The sequence below is a fragment of the Clupea harengus genome, chromosome 16, assembly GCF_900700415.2.
Source record: "Clupea harengus chromosome 16, Ch_v2.0.2, whole genome shotgun sequence".
Classification (NCBI taxonomy): Eukaryota; Metazoa; Chordata; class Actinopteri; order Clupeiformes; family Clupeidae; genus Clupea; species Clupea harengus.
Genome location: NC_045167.1, coordinates 20,520,485 through 20,536,030, shown reverse-complemented (window position 1 = coordinate 20,536,030; position 15,546 = coordinate 20,520,485). Strand labels below are relative to the sequence as shown.

Below are 15,546 nucleotides of genomic sequence, written 5' to 3'. Positions count from 1 at the left end.
CAAGGACCACAGGTAAGAGCAGAGGGGGAAGAAAGCAGAGTCCTATCTCCATGGTTACAGATGTTTAAAGAAGCAACATCACAGGGATGTGAAGATAGCTAGCATCTTCCACACAAAAAAAGAGAAGTTGTTCCAAGCAGTGGTTGAGATGATTTATAGGCTACGCTCTTCCCACTCATCCTAACTCCACTCCGCCATCAGGACAGCCTCGCCTACCCTCCCCCTGTGATCTCCTCGTTCATCATCTGTACACCTGTAAGGGGGGATCTGACTGGAGAGATTTGTAGCAGCATCCCTGGGACAGAACCCAGGACGCTAGCCAACTAGCTTGCCAAACATGCAGTTTGCACACGCATAGGCTCAGTCTGAACTCCTAAACTACTACCTTGTTAACTTTGTATAGGTGATACAGAAAAAATAGACACACAGACACACACAAACACACACAAACACATACACACTCATACTACTAGCTAAAACCCAAATCCATCCTTTTCACAACTTTTTGTCCCTTTTTCCAAATGGAGACAAAGACTATGTGAACGAGAAAAAATGTGTGTAAACAAAAGAAGCTGTTTGTACTGCCTGTCACACCCTGTTGACATATTAGTGTTAGTGTGTGTTTATGTTAGTCTGACCCAGCTTGCCTGAACAAACAGACTGAAGTATTTGACGAGTGACCAGGCAATGGCGCAATTAAAATGAAGCATCTCCCACAATCCCCTGAAAAACAAAACAAAACCGCAAAAGAAGCTTTCTGCAGAGAAATCTATACATGTCTTGTTCTGGCATCTGCCAAACATTCAGAACCATGATGTGGCTTCACAGTCCAACAGTTGTGCAGAGTCTAAATTATGCCACAACTCCCGCTGTTAAGAAGTGTCATTCAGTGCATGATTTTAGACCTCTGTGGGTTCATAGACTGCTGAGGCTACTTCCTCTGTAGGTTCCTAGACTGCTGAGGCTACTTCCTCTGTAGGTTACTAGACTGCTGAGGCTACTTCCTCTGTAGGTTCCTGGACTGCTGAGGCTACTTCGTTAGAGACTTTTGTAGGTTCCTAGACTGCTGAGGCTACTTCCTCTGTAGGTTCCTAGACTGCTGAGGCTACTTCCTCTGTAGGTTACTAGACTTCTGAGGCTACTTCCTCTGTAGGTTCCTAGACTGCTGAGGCTACTTCCTCTGTAGGTTCCTGGACTGCTGAGGCTACTTCGTTAGAGACTTTTGTAGGTTCCTAGACTGCTGAGGCTACTTCGTTAGAGTTCTGTGTGGGACTCCAGCCTGAGGAGAGAGCCAGGGCATGCGAGACAAGGTTATATTCGCCCACTGTCTAAACAACCTCATCACCTCCCCTTTCACCTGAAATAACACTTGGCATAATTGCAGCAACTGCTCCCACACAGCAGGACTCTGCAGACGGGGTTAGAGCCCTGGATGAGCACTGCTCAAAGCAAAGCCACAAAATTGAAGGTAATTTCCGTTAAACAAACAAATAAACAAAGAACGTTCAGCATATGTCAATCCAGTCTCTGAGGAGATCTCACACACACACACAAACACACACACACACAAACACGGTGGTACTGAAACCTTTAGGGCATTATCTCGTTTCGTTATCTGATTCTGCATCATTACAATGTCCTTTGTTGAATGAATAGGTTGAGACGAGCTAAATGAAAGCAGGGAAGAACTTAAAGGGCCGCAGGAGCTGGCCTGAGAAGCCTGGCATTAAGGGACCTGGGCTGGTGGAGCAGGAGGCAGTGTGTAGTCTTATGGTGAATGGATGTGAGATAGCCCTCACACACACACACACACACACACACACACTGCGGCCCTCACACACACACACACACACACACACACACACTGCAGCCCTCACTCACACACACTTCAGCCCTCACACACACACTGCAGCCCTCACACACACACACTGCAGCCCTCACACACACACACTGCAGCCCTCACACACACACACTGCAGCCCTCACACACACACACTGCAGCCCTCACCCACACTGCAGCCCTCACACACACTGCAGCCCTCACACACACTGCAGCCCTCACACACACACACACTGCAGCCCTCACAAATACACTGCAGCCCTCACAAATACACTGCAGCCCTCACACACACACTTCAGCCCTCACACACACACTGCAGCCCTCACACACACACACTGCAGCCCTCACACACACTGCAGCCCTCACACACACACACTGCAGCCTTGGGGAGGACGAACACAACACAGTGCCACCCACGGACACACACACAGACGCATATGCACACACAGACACACGCATATGCACACACAGACACACACACATGCATATGCACACACAAACACACACACACACACACATATGCATATGCACACATAGGCACACTCACATAGGCACACACACACACACACGCATACTCACACAGACACACACATGCACACAGACACACACGCACAAACACACGCACACACAGACACACACACACAGATGCACGCACGCACAGACACACACACACTCATGCATACGCAGACACACGCACACACACACGTAGACACACACGTAGACACACACACACACAGAGTTTATCATGCTGACTGACCTTTACCATCTGCTGAGCCTGTTTTGACCTCTGATCTATGGTTACCGCACATTAACTTCTGTGCTGCACACACACACACACACACACACACACACACACACACACACACACACACACACACACACACACACACACACAGTAATGATAACATGAACACTGATGGATGGAGAAAGTGAAGACTTGAAAGAGCAGAGTGGAAAGGTGAAAGGGGATGGACTACATGCAAGAGGGAAGATAGAGGCAGATAGCCTGTGTGTGTATGTGTGTTCTTTTTTTTTTATCTCTGTGTGCTTTTTGTATACACACAATTCTGGTTAAGTGCCTATTTTTGTTTGTCTATAAATATGCTTTGAAGGCATGCATGTGTGTGAGCCTGACTAACTATGCGTGTGTTTGTCCGTATGTACACTATATGTGTACCCGTCCCCCTAATGGATATCCTCTTCTTGTGCCTTTAAATGTGAACCCCTTCACTATACCGTGTCTGAAAGCCCATGGAGCTTGAGGCTAAGACTAAAAAATGCCTTAATCTTGTGGAAATAAAAGACCTTTCATGTAGTCTTTCATGTCTGACTCCCCTCCCCCCGCCACACACACTGTGCACACACACACACTGTGCACACACACACACACACACACACACTGGGCACACACACACCCCCGCCACACACACTGTGCACAAAGGCTAAACCCAATCATAGGATCATCCACATTCATCTTAAATGGATTTCAAACTCCGAGAGATTAATTCCATTTCTGTGTGAAGACCTGTGTGTGTGTGTGTGTGTGTGTCTGATATATATGTGACATTTTACTTTTATCCTTAATGTGTGTGACTTTATCTCTCTATCTCTCTCTCTCTCTCTCCCTCTCTGTGATTTATGTGTACAATTGCTGTCTATGTTGGCAGTTCCATTCCATTCACATTATCCTGTGTGCTTGCAAACTAGCATGATAGGTATGAGGTTGTTGTAGTATGTATAAGAGACAGACATACAGCGATATATAAGGGTCATATAAACATATTTAAGGGACATTTACACACATATGGTAGATGAAAGAGTGAGCCAGTGTGAGAGAGAGAGAGAGAGAGAGAGAGAGAGAAAGAGGGAGAGAGAGAGAGTTCAATATTTTTCCCAGAGGAAGACCACCCTGATCCTTTAAAATACACTTTGTCTTTCTTTCTTTGGCAGCACTGGTAATCCCCTCTGCCTGTGTATCATGCACACTACCAGGCACACCAAGTGTGTGTGTGTGTGTGTGTGTGTGTGTGTGTGTGTGTGTGTGTGTGTGTGAGAGAGTGTGTGTGTGTGTGTGTGTGTGTGTGTGTGTGTGTGTGTTTAGTGAAAATTACAAGTTTGTTACTCTGTCTGTAAAAAAATTTACCTTTAATCTTTCCTGTGACATCTGTTTAGACCACAGCACACCTGTTTGAGCAAGTCTAACCCCAGAGGGCACGACCTCTGCCCTCAGAACACCAGAACAAGGCACCTAACACACACACACACACACACACACACAAATTCACACTCACACACACCCACACAAACAGAAGCGAAGCTATATAGTCCAGAAGACACGTCTGTGAAATTCTGTGAACCTAAAACAAGAAATGCTTTGATGTTACTATCTTACCTTGTGTTTTATTACACACACACACACACACACACACACACACACACACACACACACACACACACACACACACACACACACACACATACACACACGGACCTACTCAACCCTACTCCTTCCAAAGCAAGGTCAGAGGAAGTGGGGGTGTTTCAAAGACAGGTAATGAAGATTCCTACTGTAGCATACTTTCACTCACTCAGACAGAGAGAGAGAGAGAGAGAGAGAGAGAGAGAGAGAGGAAAGAGAGAGAATATGTGAACAAATCCTACGGATAATCACAGTTTGATGCAGAAGGTTGTGCTGATGGTGTAACCCCAGCTGTCCTTCCTGGATGCCTGATTAGTTGTCTTGACTACTGTGATTAAGTCCCTCTGACCTTCCTGAGTCATTCACTCTTCCCCCCTCTTCCGCTCTTCATCTGAAGTTGAACTCTCTTGCCTCTTTCTCCTCTCAGATGGAATGAATTGGCCAGATGCATTGTGGGTGTAAGGCAAGTGACCAGGCAGGGTGGGCTAGGGTGTGTGTGTGTGCGTTTGTTTGTGTGCATGTGTGTGTATGTGTATGCATAACAGAGAGAGGGAGAGAGAGAGCGAGAGGGAGAGAGAGAGAGAGAGAGAGAGAGGTGGGTCAAAGTGGGAGGTCTGCAAACTGGCTTTCCACTGAGGTCCCCCAACCTCCCATGAGCTAAACACATTATATCCTCTCACATACTCAGACTCAGGCAGTGGAGGAGAGATTTAAGGACTTAAGGATGGCCAACTTGGCCTTCCAAGAAATTAGCCATCACATAATGCTCACACCCAGCCTGCCTGTACCCACAACTGAACGCAGACAAAGTTCTTAAAAACATAAACCACAGCTTCATCAATGCCCTTCCCAGTATAGCAAATAAAGGTGCTAGGCTTGCACATTCACAGACAAGGAGAGAGAAAGACAGATAAAGGTGTTGTTAGAAAGAGACAAATGACAGCTATTGTATTTGTGGGTGTTCATCTCTTGTTTCATTCTTCCTCTCTATCTTTGGTTTCCTGTCTTGATGTCATCTCCATGCCGACGATTACACATCTGGTGCCCCGAGCAAGTTTGCACCTGACGTTGCTGGGGCAACGGGCAGGTTAATGTTTTCTGCGGCCAACCTTGCAGGTAGGCGGGGAGGACAGCCCTGTCACACACATGCACACACTCACACACAGACATTTACGAGCCCGCAAGATTTACTGTTCAGCTGTTCCACAGCACAGTGCACACACACACACACCTTACCTCTTTTCATTTCCACACACACAGACACTCACACGAGCACACACAGACACTCACACACACACACACACACACACACACACACACACACACACACACACACACACACAGACACACACAGAGCAATCTCTTCCACTGAGTGCACGGAGACAGAGTGAGTCATTAATGAACAGCCAATTTTGTTGCATTGCTACATAAATCCCCTTAAGCTCCAAGTGTAACCTGAACTCTCCACTGTTTCCCTACTGGAGGTCCTCCAAACAGGCCAGACACCCACACGTTTACCCCCAGGCGAGGAGCAGGAGCTGGGGCTGGGGCTGGAGCAGGCCAGCCACTGGTCTTACCCTGCTGTCCTCCTGGTTCTCCCAGGCGGGGCTGAAGCTCTGCATGGGCTGGCCGTGTGTGCAGTTGGAGAACTGGAAGAGGCTAGAGAACGTCCGTCGGTTCTCCGACGTGTCTGGGAATATGGCATCCTGGAAGTTGACTCCATGCGGAAGGAGGTTGTAGTTTTCGTCCATCCTATGCAAAGTGAATGGGAGTGCAAAAATAGACAGAGAGGGGAGAGAGAAATGGGAGAGAGAGAAATAGTCTTTGAATCAATGCACAGTGTACGCATATTGCCTTAAGCTCTTTATGAATGTATACGTTGTGTGTGTGTGGGTGTGTGATCTCAAGCTTACTGCCATCTGAAGGGTTAAGTGACTAGACACAGCTCAATTGAAAGAGGGTTGTGTAGCGATGTGACTGTGCCTGAAACTTGTCTATCATCCAAACAGGGAACTGTCAATCTCAGTTTGAACTTTGACCCTCACCTCTGACCTCAACACTTTCACACGCACACACAAACCCACCTCAGGAAAAAGATATAGGACTCGTTCTCCATCACGGTGTGTGACTGGCAGGAGAAGTAACCCAGCCCCGTGAGGTTCAGCCGGGAGCCAGCGGGCACTTCGAGCATGCTGCCCCACGCCTGATCGCAGAGCATCTCCACCTCGGCCGCGTAGAGGAGCCCGGCGCGCTCCTCCTCAAACTGGTACGGCAAGTAGTTGAAGAGGCTCGCAGCATGCGGTTCTTCGTGGATAGCGAGCACTTTGGCATACACAATGATTTCAGCCAACTCCGCGCGACAGCCCTCGCTCAGCGGCCGCCACTCGGTCGGCAGCTGGCACCCCAGCGCAAGACCCAGCGGGCTCAGCAAGAGGCCAAGTGCCATCAAGTGCGCGCGCAGCATCTTTCGCTTAGGTGCAACAAGTGAAAACTCTTGGGTTGACGTAGACTAGGACACCAGTTTGTTTAGGGAGGTTGGTCTTAATATTGAGGTTAATCTATACACGGTCCTTACAGGAGTTTATACAATCTCACTCATGTTGCCCCATCATCCGAATAACCGACGTATGCAAAACTCATTTGAAATTAAAGATTGAAGCGCCGTTCAGCTGTTTCGTTATTGCCGCACACTGCTGCAGAATTTTAAATAAGAGAGTTAACTCACACGCTGCCGTTTTGAAATTAATCCATTTCCAGGTGTGTCTTGTTAACTTTAGGATGTAGTCATAAGTTTTTCTCTTTCACGAGGGTGAGATAAACCCAGGACTCGTGCAGATCCATGACAGTTGCGTTGCATCCAACCTGAACTGATATGTGATGTGGGCTATCCGCGGGTCTAGAGCAGCATTCCGCCGGAGCCACCGTCCCGTGTGTGGACATTCTTTTGCCTCTCTTTCAAGCCTCTTCCACAGCATCATTAGTGAGGCTTGTCTTAGGCCAATGAGACAGCCCCAAAGTTTAACCAACCAATGGCAACTTCGCTCACTCCTCTACCTTCGACTCCCACGGAGTGACATTCAGTCCACACTTTTCATTCCAGTGGAATGCTTGAGTGGGTAAAGTAAGATGAGAAGATGCACACAGTTATATTCCCCCACAGTCTAGCAGTGTACAATTTACGGTGTTTTTATTGTTATAACTCATAGACTGCCCGGCATTTCAAAATGCTGATTATATTCCTCCACAGTCTAGCAGTGTAAATGTAGGGTGTTTTATTGTTATAACTCATAGACTGCTAGGCATTTCAAAATGTGGATGGGAGACGTAAGGGGAAATGTTTACATTGTATAACTCAGAGCAAAAGCTTCTCAGCGCACAGTGGAACACAAAGCTACCATAGCCCAGCTCTGTTTCACAAACCATCAAAGAGATAAAACGCTAGTAATGTGTGCGCATGTCGCCATCTAGTGGTTCGATACAGAACCAGTACTTATAATAAGTAGTTATCTCCTCCACCCAAGCTTGCGTAAGCTATGACAAGCCTTTATTATGGGCTATCTCTGAACATTTATTATAGGGCAAGCTTTTCTTATAGGTTACCTCTGAACTGAAAATGTATCTCTCAGCATGGCATATAACATGGCGTAGTTAAATTCTTCAGTAACTTATCGACATGATGCGTATACGTGGAATGACCAGAATCATTTCAAAGTTCATGTGCCATTTGTCCAACATGCTGCCATCCACATATCCGCGCAAGGTCATGCTTCAGGGGGGAAATCCCACTGCGGCAGAGGACGGGGTGAAATATCAGCCGATGACGGCATCGTCAGCTGATCTCCACGGAACATTTGCTGTCGGACTGTCTCGCCCCCATCGTGTAATGTAATGTAACATCAGGTGCGATCACAGCTACATGTGTTCTGGTGGAAACCACCTTCTAGACCAATCCATATTACCATTAGATCGCACTCGCTCTTGAGCCGATCTGTTGCTGACAGTTTCCGTCATAGAGACGTACCGACGCAACGTCAACACCAGGAAGAAAAGCAGAGAATTCCTAAACAAGACGGAGCGAGTGTCAAGAAGATAGTGAGCAAACGTCAGAACCTGAACAGTTTTGTTTTGGCCACATCGTTTCGGTGAAATAAAACGGTACGTACTAACAATAACTTTGCATTTCATAAAGTCTTCTTCTTATAACTTGGTAAAGTCAGAATCATGTTTAGTTTGAAATCATTCTCCCTGTCTTATGGAGTATCATCAGGATTGTTTTGGTGTTGTTGCTGTTGCTGAAAAGTTGAAGGCCTTTGCTCTGACCAACGCATACTTGATATGGATAAGGGTTGTCAGAGATTGGACCCCATTAGTTAGGCGAAACCGAAACTTAAACTTGTAGGTTAAAGCAAAACCGATTCACTCACAAATCCTCAGCTACATAAGTATAACTTAAGTGTTGGATTTACAACAATTACAAAATGGAACTACGATCATGTTTTTTATTGCTAGTTGATTTTCGTGACATTTTGTTTTTTGCGAATTGACGAGTCATCGTGTTGGGCCATGTGACTGGATTATTGAATTTAGTGTCCTGCGCAACAACACCAAGATAACCAAGATAGTCTGACTGCTGATATTTAACCAATTGGCACAGTCATTACAGTTATGCGTGGTTAACTTGGAAGAAAAGCAAAGCCTGTGACATTGTGCTGACAAAACTCTCTGTGATAAGACAGTGATGGCACTGATCTTTGGGGGTGACTAGTTTCCTTTATGAGTCGTTGCCATGCGTATCTCTGTGTAACCCCTGATAGAATTCACTAACATACGATTGGAATTTCTCTCTCTTTATGTCTCGCACATAATCTCACACATTCCCTTCCAACGTGTACCTGCAGAGGAGGAGACAGTGGATCAATGGCGTCCAGCACCCCGTTGGTAAATGGGGACCGAGGGTCCCCGACTGAAGCTGGGGTGGGCAGCCTGGAGGAGGCCCTAGAGCAGATGAATATCCTCATAATGGAGAATCGAGAGCTAAAAGGTGTGTGTGTGACGGGGGGCATTTATAATGGTGCTAACCAACACAAATATTGATTAATCAGTCACCTAAGCTAGAGTTCTGGAACGCAGTGCTCCGTCTTTCTGTGTGTCATGTAACGGTAGCCAATGGTTACAGTGCTAGCGACAATTACTAAACCCGTTGGGTTTAGCCTCCTTGCTAGCACGCCCGCCTCCCGTGCACGAGATTCAAAGTTCGTGTACGCTGTTGGGCAGTGCTGGTGTACACAACGCAAGTGAGACACACATGTACACGTGTGTTTTGTGTATCTGCTGTGTGTGGGGTGGGGGTGTCTTTGTATATGTGTGTGTGTGTGTGTGTGTGTGTGTGTGTGTGTATATGTATGTATGTATATACAGTATGTGTGTGTTGGTAGGTGAAAGAATGTGTGTGTGGGTGAGAGCTTGTTTCCCTTTCTCACACACCCTCTCTTTGGTGGTCTTCACAGAGGCCTTGAGGCAGACAAACTCGTCCATGAAGGAGCGTTTTGAGGATCTGTCTCTCTGGCGGGAGAAGCAGAGGGATGAGAGGGAGTTCCTGGAGGGCCGGCTAGAAGAAGCCAGGCAACGAGTGCTGGCTCTCAGCACAGAGAACGAGGGATTGAAAAACCAAGTACCAGGACAGGTTAGAAAATGAGCCATCTCATTTTCATTCATTTACCCCCCAAAAAACACAGTTAAATTCCACACGTTTGAGTCACACTTTATGATTTATGTGTATGTACAAAGTGTTCAACACTCCTGAAAATCATCACCATTTTAACAATTACAAAAGAACATTTATGCTCTGGTATATTTCCAATGACAATATATTATATTTGTCTGCTAACAGTAAAAATAAATAAATACAATTATAAATAAAACTGAAATATACTTCTTGCGGTTTGAGTACTTTTGCAAACCCCTGTTCATATGCATACTGTTTCATGTGGAATCTTCGTGTTCGTGGTTATGTTCATTTACATTCTATAGTATCATCTGGACAGACTTGTCCTGCTGAATCACAGATCACACCATGTCAAATACAGGTTTACCACTAAGGATTTGTGTTAACCCTTTCCATCAGAGTTAGCTTGTTTCAGAACTTCAGTGAGTTGCATCTAATGGCGGTGTGCAGCTGTGCTGTGCTGTGCCTGAGCGTGTCTCTGTGTATGTTGCAGGCTGAGGCAGGGGAGATTGAGGTGCTCAGGGTTCAGTTGGGCCGTGTGCAGGCCGAGAAGAACGACTTGGTGGCCCTCAATTCGGAGCTGCAGCTGAAGATGGGCCAGGAATCCCCCGATAACTCCTTCATCGAGATCCGGATTGCTGTACGTGATGCTGATTTCTCCCAATCCCAATCCCACTTAATCTGTATCATACACACACCATTTTAGGCAGCTGCTTATGTGTTTTTTCATTCGTTTACACACTACGAAACTCACAGCTTTGTGTTCACATAGACACCGATCACTATGCATTAAATTAATTCTCACACCCATTCATACTCTCTTTCACAAACTACGTTAATTTACAAATGCACTCACACTGGTTCACTGAAAAAGGCTATTATACTTAAGTTTGTTGAAAAATTACTTGAACTCTTACAGGAAGGACAACTAAATGTGACAAAAGACATACCTTCCACTCAGGAGGAACTCACAGCCTCATGCATGTAAGCAGTTTCTCTTTGTGTGTATGTGTGCGTGTGTGTGTTGTGTAGTATGTGTCTCCTTCATGGCACTTCAAATGGACATGCAGCTCAAGATTAGTGGGTGTACCTCTTAGCCTTGTTCCGCCATGCCCATCTTGCCACTAGCAGACCTGTCCTAAACCATCCAACCAACCAACAGTCACATCTGTGTCTACCAAGTTCACTGTTTCAGTGTGTATGCGCTATCATACTATTATCTGTAGTCATCATCACTTCTGCTTTGCAAAGCCTAGCCTGTGTGTGTGTGTGTGTGAGTGAGTGTGTGTGTGTGTATGCGTGCGTACACTTGTGTTTGTTTGTGTTTGTTCTGTAACAGACAAGTGTTCCCCTTTGTGTAGGACACGCCTGAAATCAGAGGAGCAGACCGTGAGCCAGCTGCTGCAGTCTCTGAGGAGTGAGACCAAGCGCGTGGAGACGCTGGAGACCGAGCTCCGCGCCGCTAGAGAGAGGTGAGGGCGTAGGCCTCATTATGACTGTTAAGAAACAATGTACACGATTGTTACTTTCACTTTCCACTGAAACGAATTACCTATGCAAGATAGACAGAAAGAACATATCCCAACAGTTTGGTTTGTGTGTGTGTGTGTGTGCGTCCCTGTGTGTGTGTGTGTGTGTGTCTGTTTGTATTCCTACATTCAAATGCTGGAAAATGGATGGGCAGGTTGAATGAATTGGAACGTCAGAGGCAGAAGAACAGTGAGATCAGCACACAGACGTCATTACCTCTCCCGCTCATGGATCAACAGGATGCCGATAAGGACAAACAGAGTAGCGCTGACAAGGTACCTGACATTCCTGTCGTATTCAGTCAACAGGTTTGACTGCCTGACTTCAGACTTCCTGAATATTTTTGTGTGCATTGTCAGTCAACAACAGAAGATAAATGTGTGTGTGTGTGTGTGTGTGTGTGTGTGTGTGTGTGTGTGTGTGTGCTTTGCAGTCTGCCACTGAAGTGGAGAATCTGAAGGCTCAGGTGAAGACTCTCGTCAAAGAGCTGCAGGAGCCCCAGAGCAAACTGGACGAAGCAGAGAAAATGAAGAAAAACCTCCAGGACAGGTGCAAAACACACGTACAGTGTACAGTATGAATAACACCCGTACAGTGTAACGTACGAATAACACACACGTACAGTGTAGCGTACGAATAACACACGTACAGTGTAGCGTACGAATAACACACACGTACAGTGTAGCGTACGAATAACACACCCGTACAGTATATAGTATGAATACATTCAAGAAGTTTTACATTTGCATTTATTCACTAAGCAGGTGCAATCATCCAAAGTGATTAACAGCATAGTGCAGATATATATACAGTATACTGTATATATAATTTTTTTTATTTAGATTTTTTTTTTTTTTCATCAAGACCAATGAACTTGGTTGTGTTATCACAATGCCCCTTCAGTAACGCTTTCCCCAGGGCCATTGAGGAAACCCACCTCTCTCAGGCCGTCCCCTGACCGACTGCCTCCTGTCCACGTGTGTGTGTTGTGTGTAGGTGCCGGGAGATGGAGCAGGAGCTGGCCAGCCTGAGGACCCAGCTGGGGGAGCGTCAGCAGGTGCAGACGGAGAACGAGAGGCTCAAGTTGCAGATGGAGAGCCTCCAGGCCCACAACAAGCTGGAGCAGAAGAAAGCCCAGGAGGAGAAGTGAGCAGACAAACGAACACACACACACACACACACACACACACACACACACACACACTAAGCCTATGAAAATTGCTGATATCCTGCAAGATCTCCCACAGTCTCCCACAAGACACATGAAAGAGGACACCCACTATGTTTTGCCACATTGTCACACAATACATCACACAGCTCGCCTAGAGTATTTCAGAGAACACTATACCCAAAGGTTCTGATGTGTTTGTGAAAACCCAATTCTATAGTGGTCTATCGTTAACACTCGCATCCGTCTCTCTCTTTCTCTTCCTCAGGAATAACCTGGCTCAGTTGAAGGATGCGTACACTAAGCTGTTTGAGGATTACAATGAGATGAAGGAGGAGAGGAAGAGACGAGAGGTAACCATGGGTGCTGCCTCACACGATTGGTTTTCAGATCCACGTTAGCCTCATCACGTTAAGTCGTTCCCTGTTGAACTCTGACCCCCTCACTCAGCAGGCAAGCATGTCACGGGAGGAGGCGAACGGAATACAGATGCGATTGGTTGCAGCTGAAAAGGCACTGGCTACCAAGCAACAGAAGATTGATGACATGAAGCAGGAACTTTTTCAGAAGGAAAAGGATCTTGACACGGTCTCAGTCTTTAAGGCCCAGGTATGTGCTTGTGAACTGGGTACGTGTGTGTGTGTGTGTATGCGGCCTACCTTTGATGGTCGTATGCTGTGTGTTTAGCATCTGATGTGTGTGTGTGTTTTGGGTAGGCGGAAGTGTACTCTGCTGATTTCTATGCCGAGCGGGCTGCTCGCGAGGCCATCCATGCTGAGAAGGAGCGTCTCGCTGCTCAGCTTGAGTTTGTCAAGAAACAGAAGAATCAGCTGGAGGAGGAGATGGACTCATTTGGCAGGTAAGCCCCCTTACAAACAAAGTATGCTCTAATGCCTTTCAATTTATTTTAATAAAAGTACAGAGGAACAAGATAACATAAATGATATGTAGTTTATATTTCATGTATATTTGTATATTTTTGTGTTTAGTTGTGTGAAATGCATGTATGGAATATTATATTAGCTTATCTATAAGCAGCTGCAGTTGGGGAAGACTCATTTATACAAACACATCGAAATGCAAATGAATAGTTTTGAAATGAATGCTGGAGAGAGGGATGCGGTCACTCTTGAGTCCACTGATGAGCTGTGCTTGTTGCAGGCAATCACTGGGGGAGATGCAGCGAAGACACGTGCCGCGTGGAGCTACACCACAAGGGGGCGCCAGAGGTACAGCTTTAAGAAAAGGTTTATTGGTTTTATTATTATAGAAGTGACGTATGTTGTGTGATGCAATATTTGCTGCTTACTTTCTTCCACTTGTTTCCCTGTGTTTTATGACTCATAGGAGTGGAAATGAACATTCCGGAACACGCCTGTCCGAAGTGTAATGAAATCCTTCCTGATCTCGACTCCCTGCAAATCCACATCATGGATTGTATCATTTGAGCCAGTGATCAGACTGTCCCCAAACGATAACCACCACCCCCCCATCACCATCATACACTAGTCCATTGTGACTAGTCCACAACAAGCTTTAATAATGCACATAACAATAATTGCACAGTAACTCCTCTTAAAAAGAAATACTCGTGCTGAATGGTATAACAAATTATTCCCATTTTGCACTCTGTAAGTAAGATCTTTGTTGTTCAGATTTGAAGTTCACTGTCAGGCTAGACTGATTTTGAAGCCCTCATATGCTTATATAATATATAATAATTATATTTTGTTTGCCAATTCAAGCTTGGTTAAATTTATATTGGGTTTATAGGTTTCATGTTTAATGAATTTATAACAGCGTGATCACTAAAGGCATTTATGAAGAACCATTGTATATATACGGAACTTTTAAGTAGGTTCTTTTGACTCAGATGGTTTTAGTGACAGGCTTCAAAATATCTTGTTAACTTTTGTTGAATAAATACAACCAAATAGGCCCATCTTGGGTGGAACAGAAATCGTAGTTACTGCATCAGGGCACTTTAGCTACTGAGAATCTGTATGCTTTAATAGATGGGCAACTGCAATGCTGTAGACTGCTTCTTGACTTCCTGTCTTTGAGGAAAAACTGGTTTGAAGAAGCTGTTTTTGATGTCTATAAAGTACAGTCACTCAGTGCAAGTGAAAACCGGAGTGGGGAGGCCTCAGAGAGAGACAACTTTGTTCTGAAAATGAAGGATGGTGCCTTGTCTGCTTGCGTTGGCATCAGTGACCAACTAGGTCTCCACATTCTTGCTGATGGAGTTGGATAAAGGCAAGATGCTTTTTGGACATGCAATATTAACAAGATGTGAACGTTACGCCTTTTAGAGTGTGTGTTTTTCCTCCCACTGCTGTTGTTTAGCCCACTTCCTGCTCTGTGAATTAACCATGAGAGAATGTATTTCTTCTGAGAACCTATTCTAAGGTACAGGCCTAACTGTCTGATTTGATTTATACACAAAGCTCTACAGCCTGCCAGTCATGTCTAATAAATGTTCTGGTACACACGCTGTGTGGACTGATTATAAATGTTCCAAAATGTCAACAAATATATTGGTACAACTCATTTCGACAGGCTGCGATGTAAAAATGAAATGAACAACAAAGTCATATAATAATAAATATAAAGCTCAAGATCAAATCTAGGGCTTAACACAAACACAAACAAGCATGACACAAACAGGTGTGTAATTTCAATCAAATGTCATGACTTAGAAGACCTCAATACAACAGGGCCCAAATACAAAGCAAACAAAAACTGTTTAGTTAATACATATTTTCAAATACTGCACACTTTTGCAATTACTGATATAATCTAAGCCTTCCCCATCTGACTGCACTGTATATTATTTGGGGTTTATTGGGGAATTTCTGGGGTAGA

At 45.3% G+C, this 15,546-nt stretch overlaps 2 protein-coding genes across 5 annotated transcripts in view; one reads left to right on the top strand and one right to left on the bottom strand.

The window, feature by feature from the left end:
* The window catches only part of ccdc3a (coiled-coil domain containing 3a), a 9,975-nt gene extending 2,759 nt beyond the window's left edge, over window positions 1-7,216 (bottom strand). The window contains exons 1-2 of the mRNA XM_012841387.3: window positions 6,343-7,216; window positions 5,836-6,010 (exon numbers count right to left, since the gene is read on the bottom strand). Coding sequence (XP_012696841.2) covers window positions 5,836-6,010; window positions 6,343-6,722 — 555 coding nt within the window. The 5' untranslated portion in view covers window positions 6,723-7,216. The remainder of the gene's footprint in view (window positions 1-5,835; window positions 6,011-6,342) is intronic.
* Window positions 7,217-8,112: 896 nt separating this feature from the next.
* On the top strand, window positions 8,113-15,198 carry optn (optineurin). Of its 4 annotated transcripts, none has more exons than XM_031582687.2 (14): window positions 8,113-8,413; window positions 9,157-9,299; window positions 9,766-9,941; window positions 10,477-10,623; window positions 10,903-10,967; window positions 11,345-11,455; window positions 11,668-11,788; window positions 11,947-12,062; window positions 12,510-12,659; window positions 12,950-13,034; window positions 13,135-13,290; window positions 13,398-13,540; window positions 13,843-13,928; window positions 14,029-15,198. In XM_031582687.2, the coding sequence occupies exons 2-14, from the start codon at window positions 9,176-9,178 to the stop codon at window positions 14,127-14,129; spliced, it is 1,581 nt and encodes a 526-aa protein (XP_031438547.1). In that variant the 5' UTR covers window positions 8,113-8,413; window positions 9,157-9,175; the 3' UTR covers window positions 14,130-15,198. The 4 variants fall into 4 exon arrangements, with proteins under 4 accessions (XP_031438547.1, XP_031438548.1, XP_012696838.1 ...); XM_031582688.2 differs by having other exon boundaries at window positions 8,114-8,413; window positions 13,843-13,910; XM_012841384.3 differs by having other exon boundaries at window positions 8,115-8,413; window positions 13,132-13,290.
* Window positions 15,199-15,546: the final 348 nt, after the last annotated feature.

Coding starts and splice junctions, on each gene's coding strand:
- optn (XM_012841384.3), top strand. CDS start 9,176: ATGGCGTCCAGCACCCCGTTGGTAAATGGGGACCGAGGGTCCCCGACT. Junction 9,300..9,765: donor GGAGAATCGAGAGCTAAAAG/GTGTGTGTGTGA, acceptor TGGTCTTCACAG/AGGCCTTGAGGCAGACAAAC. Junction 11,456..11,667: donor CTCCGCGCCGCTAGAGAGAG/GTGAGGGCGTAG, acceptor ATGGATGGGCAG/GTTGAATGAATTGGAACGTC.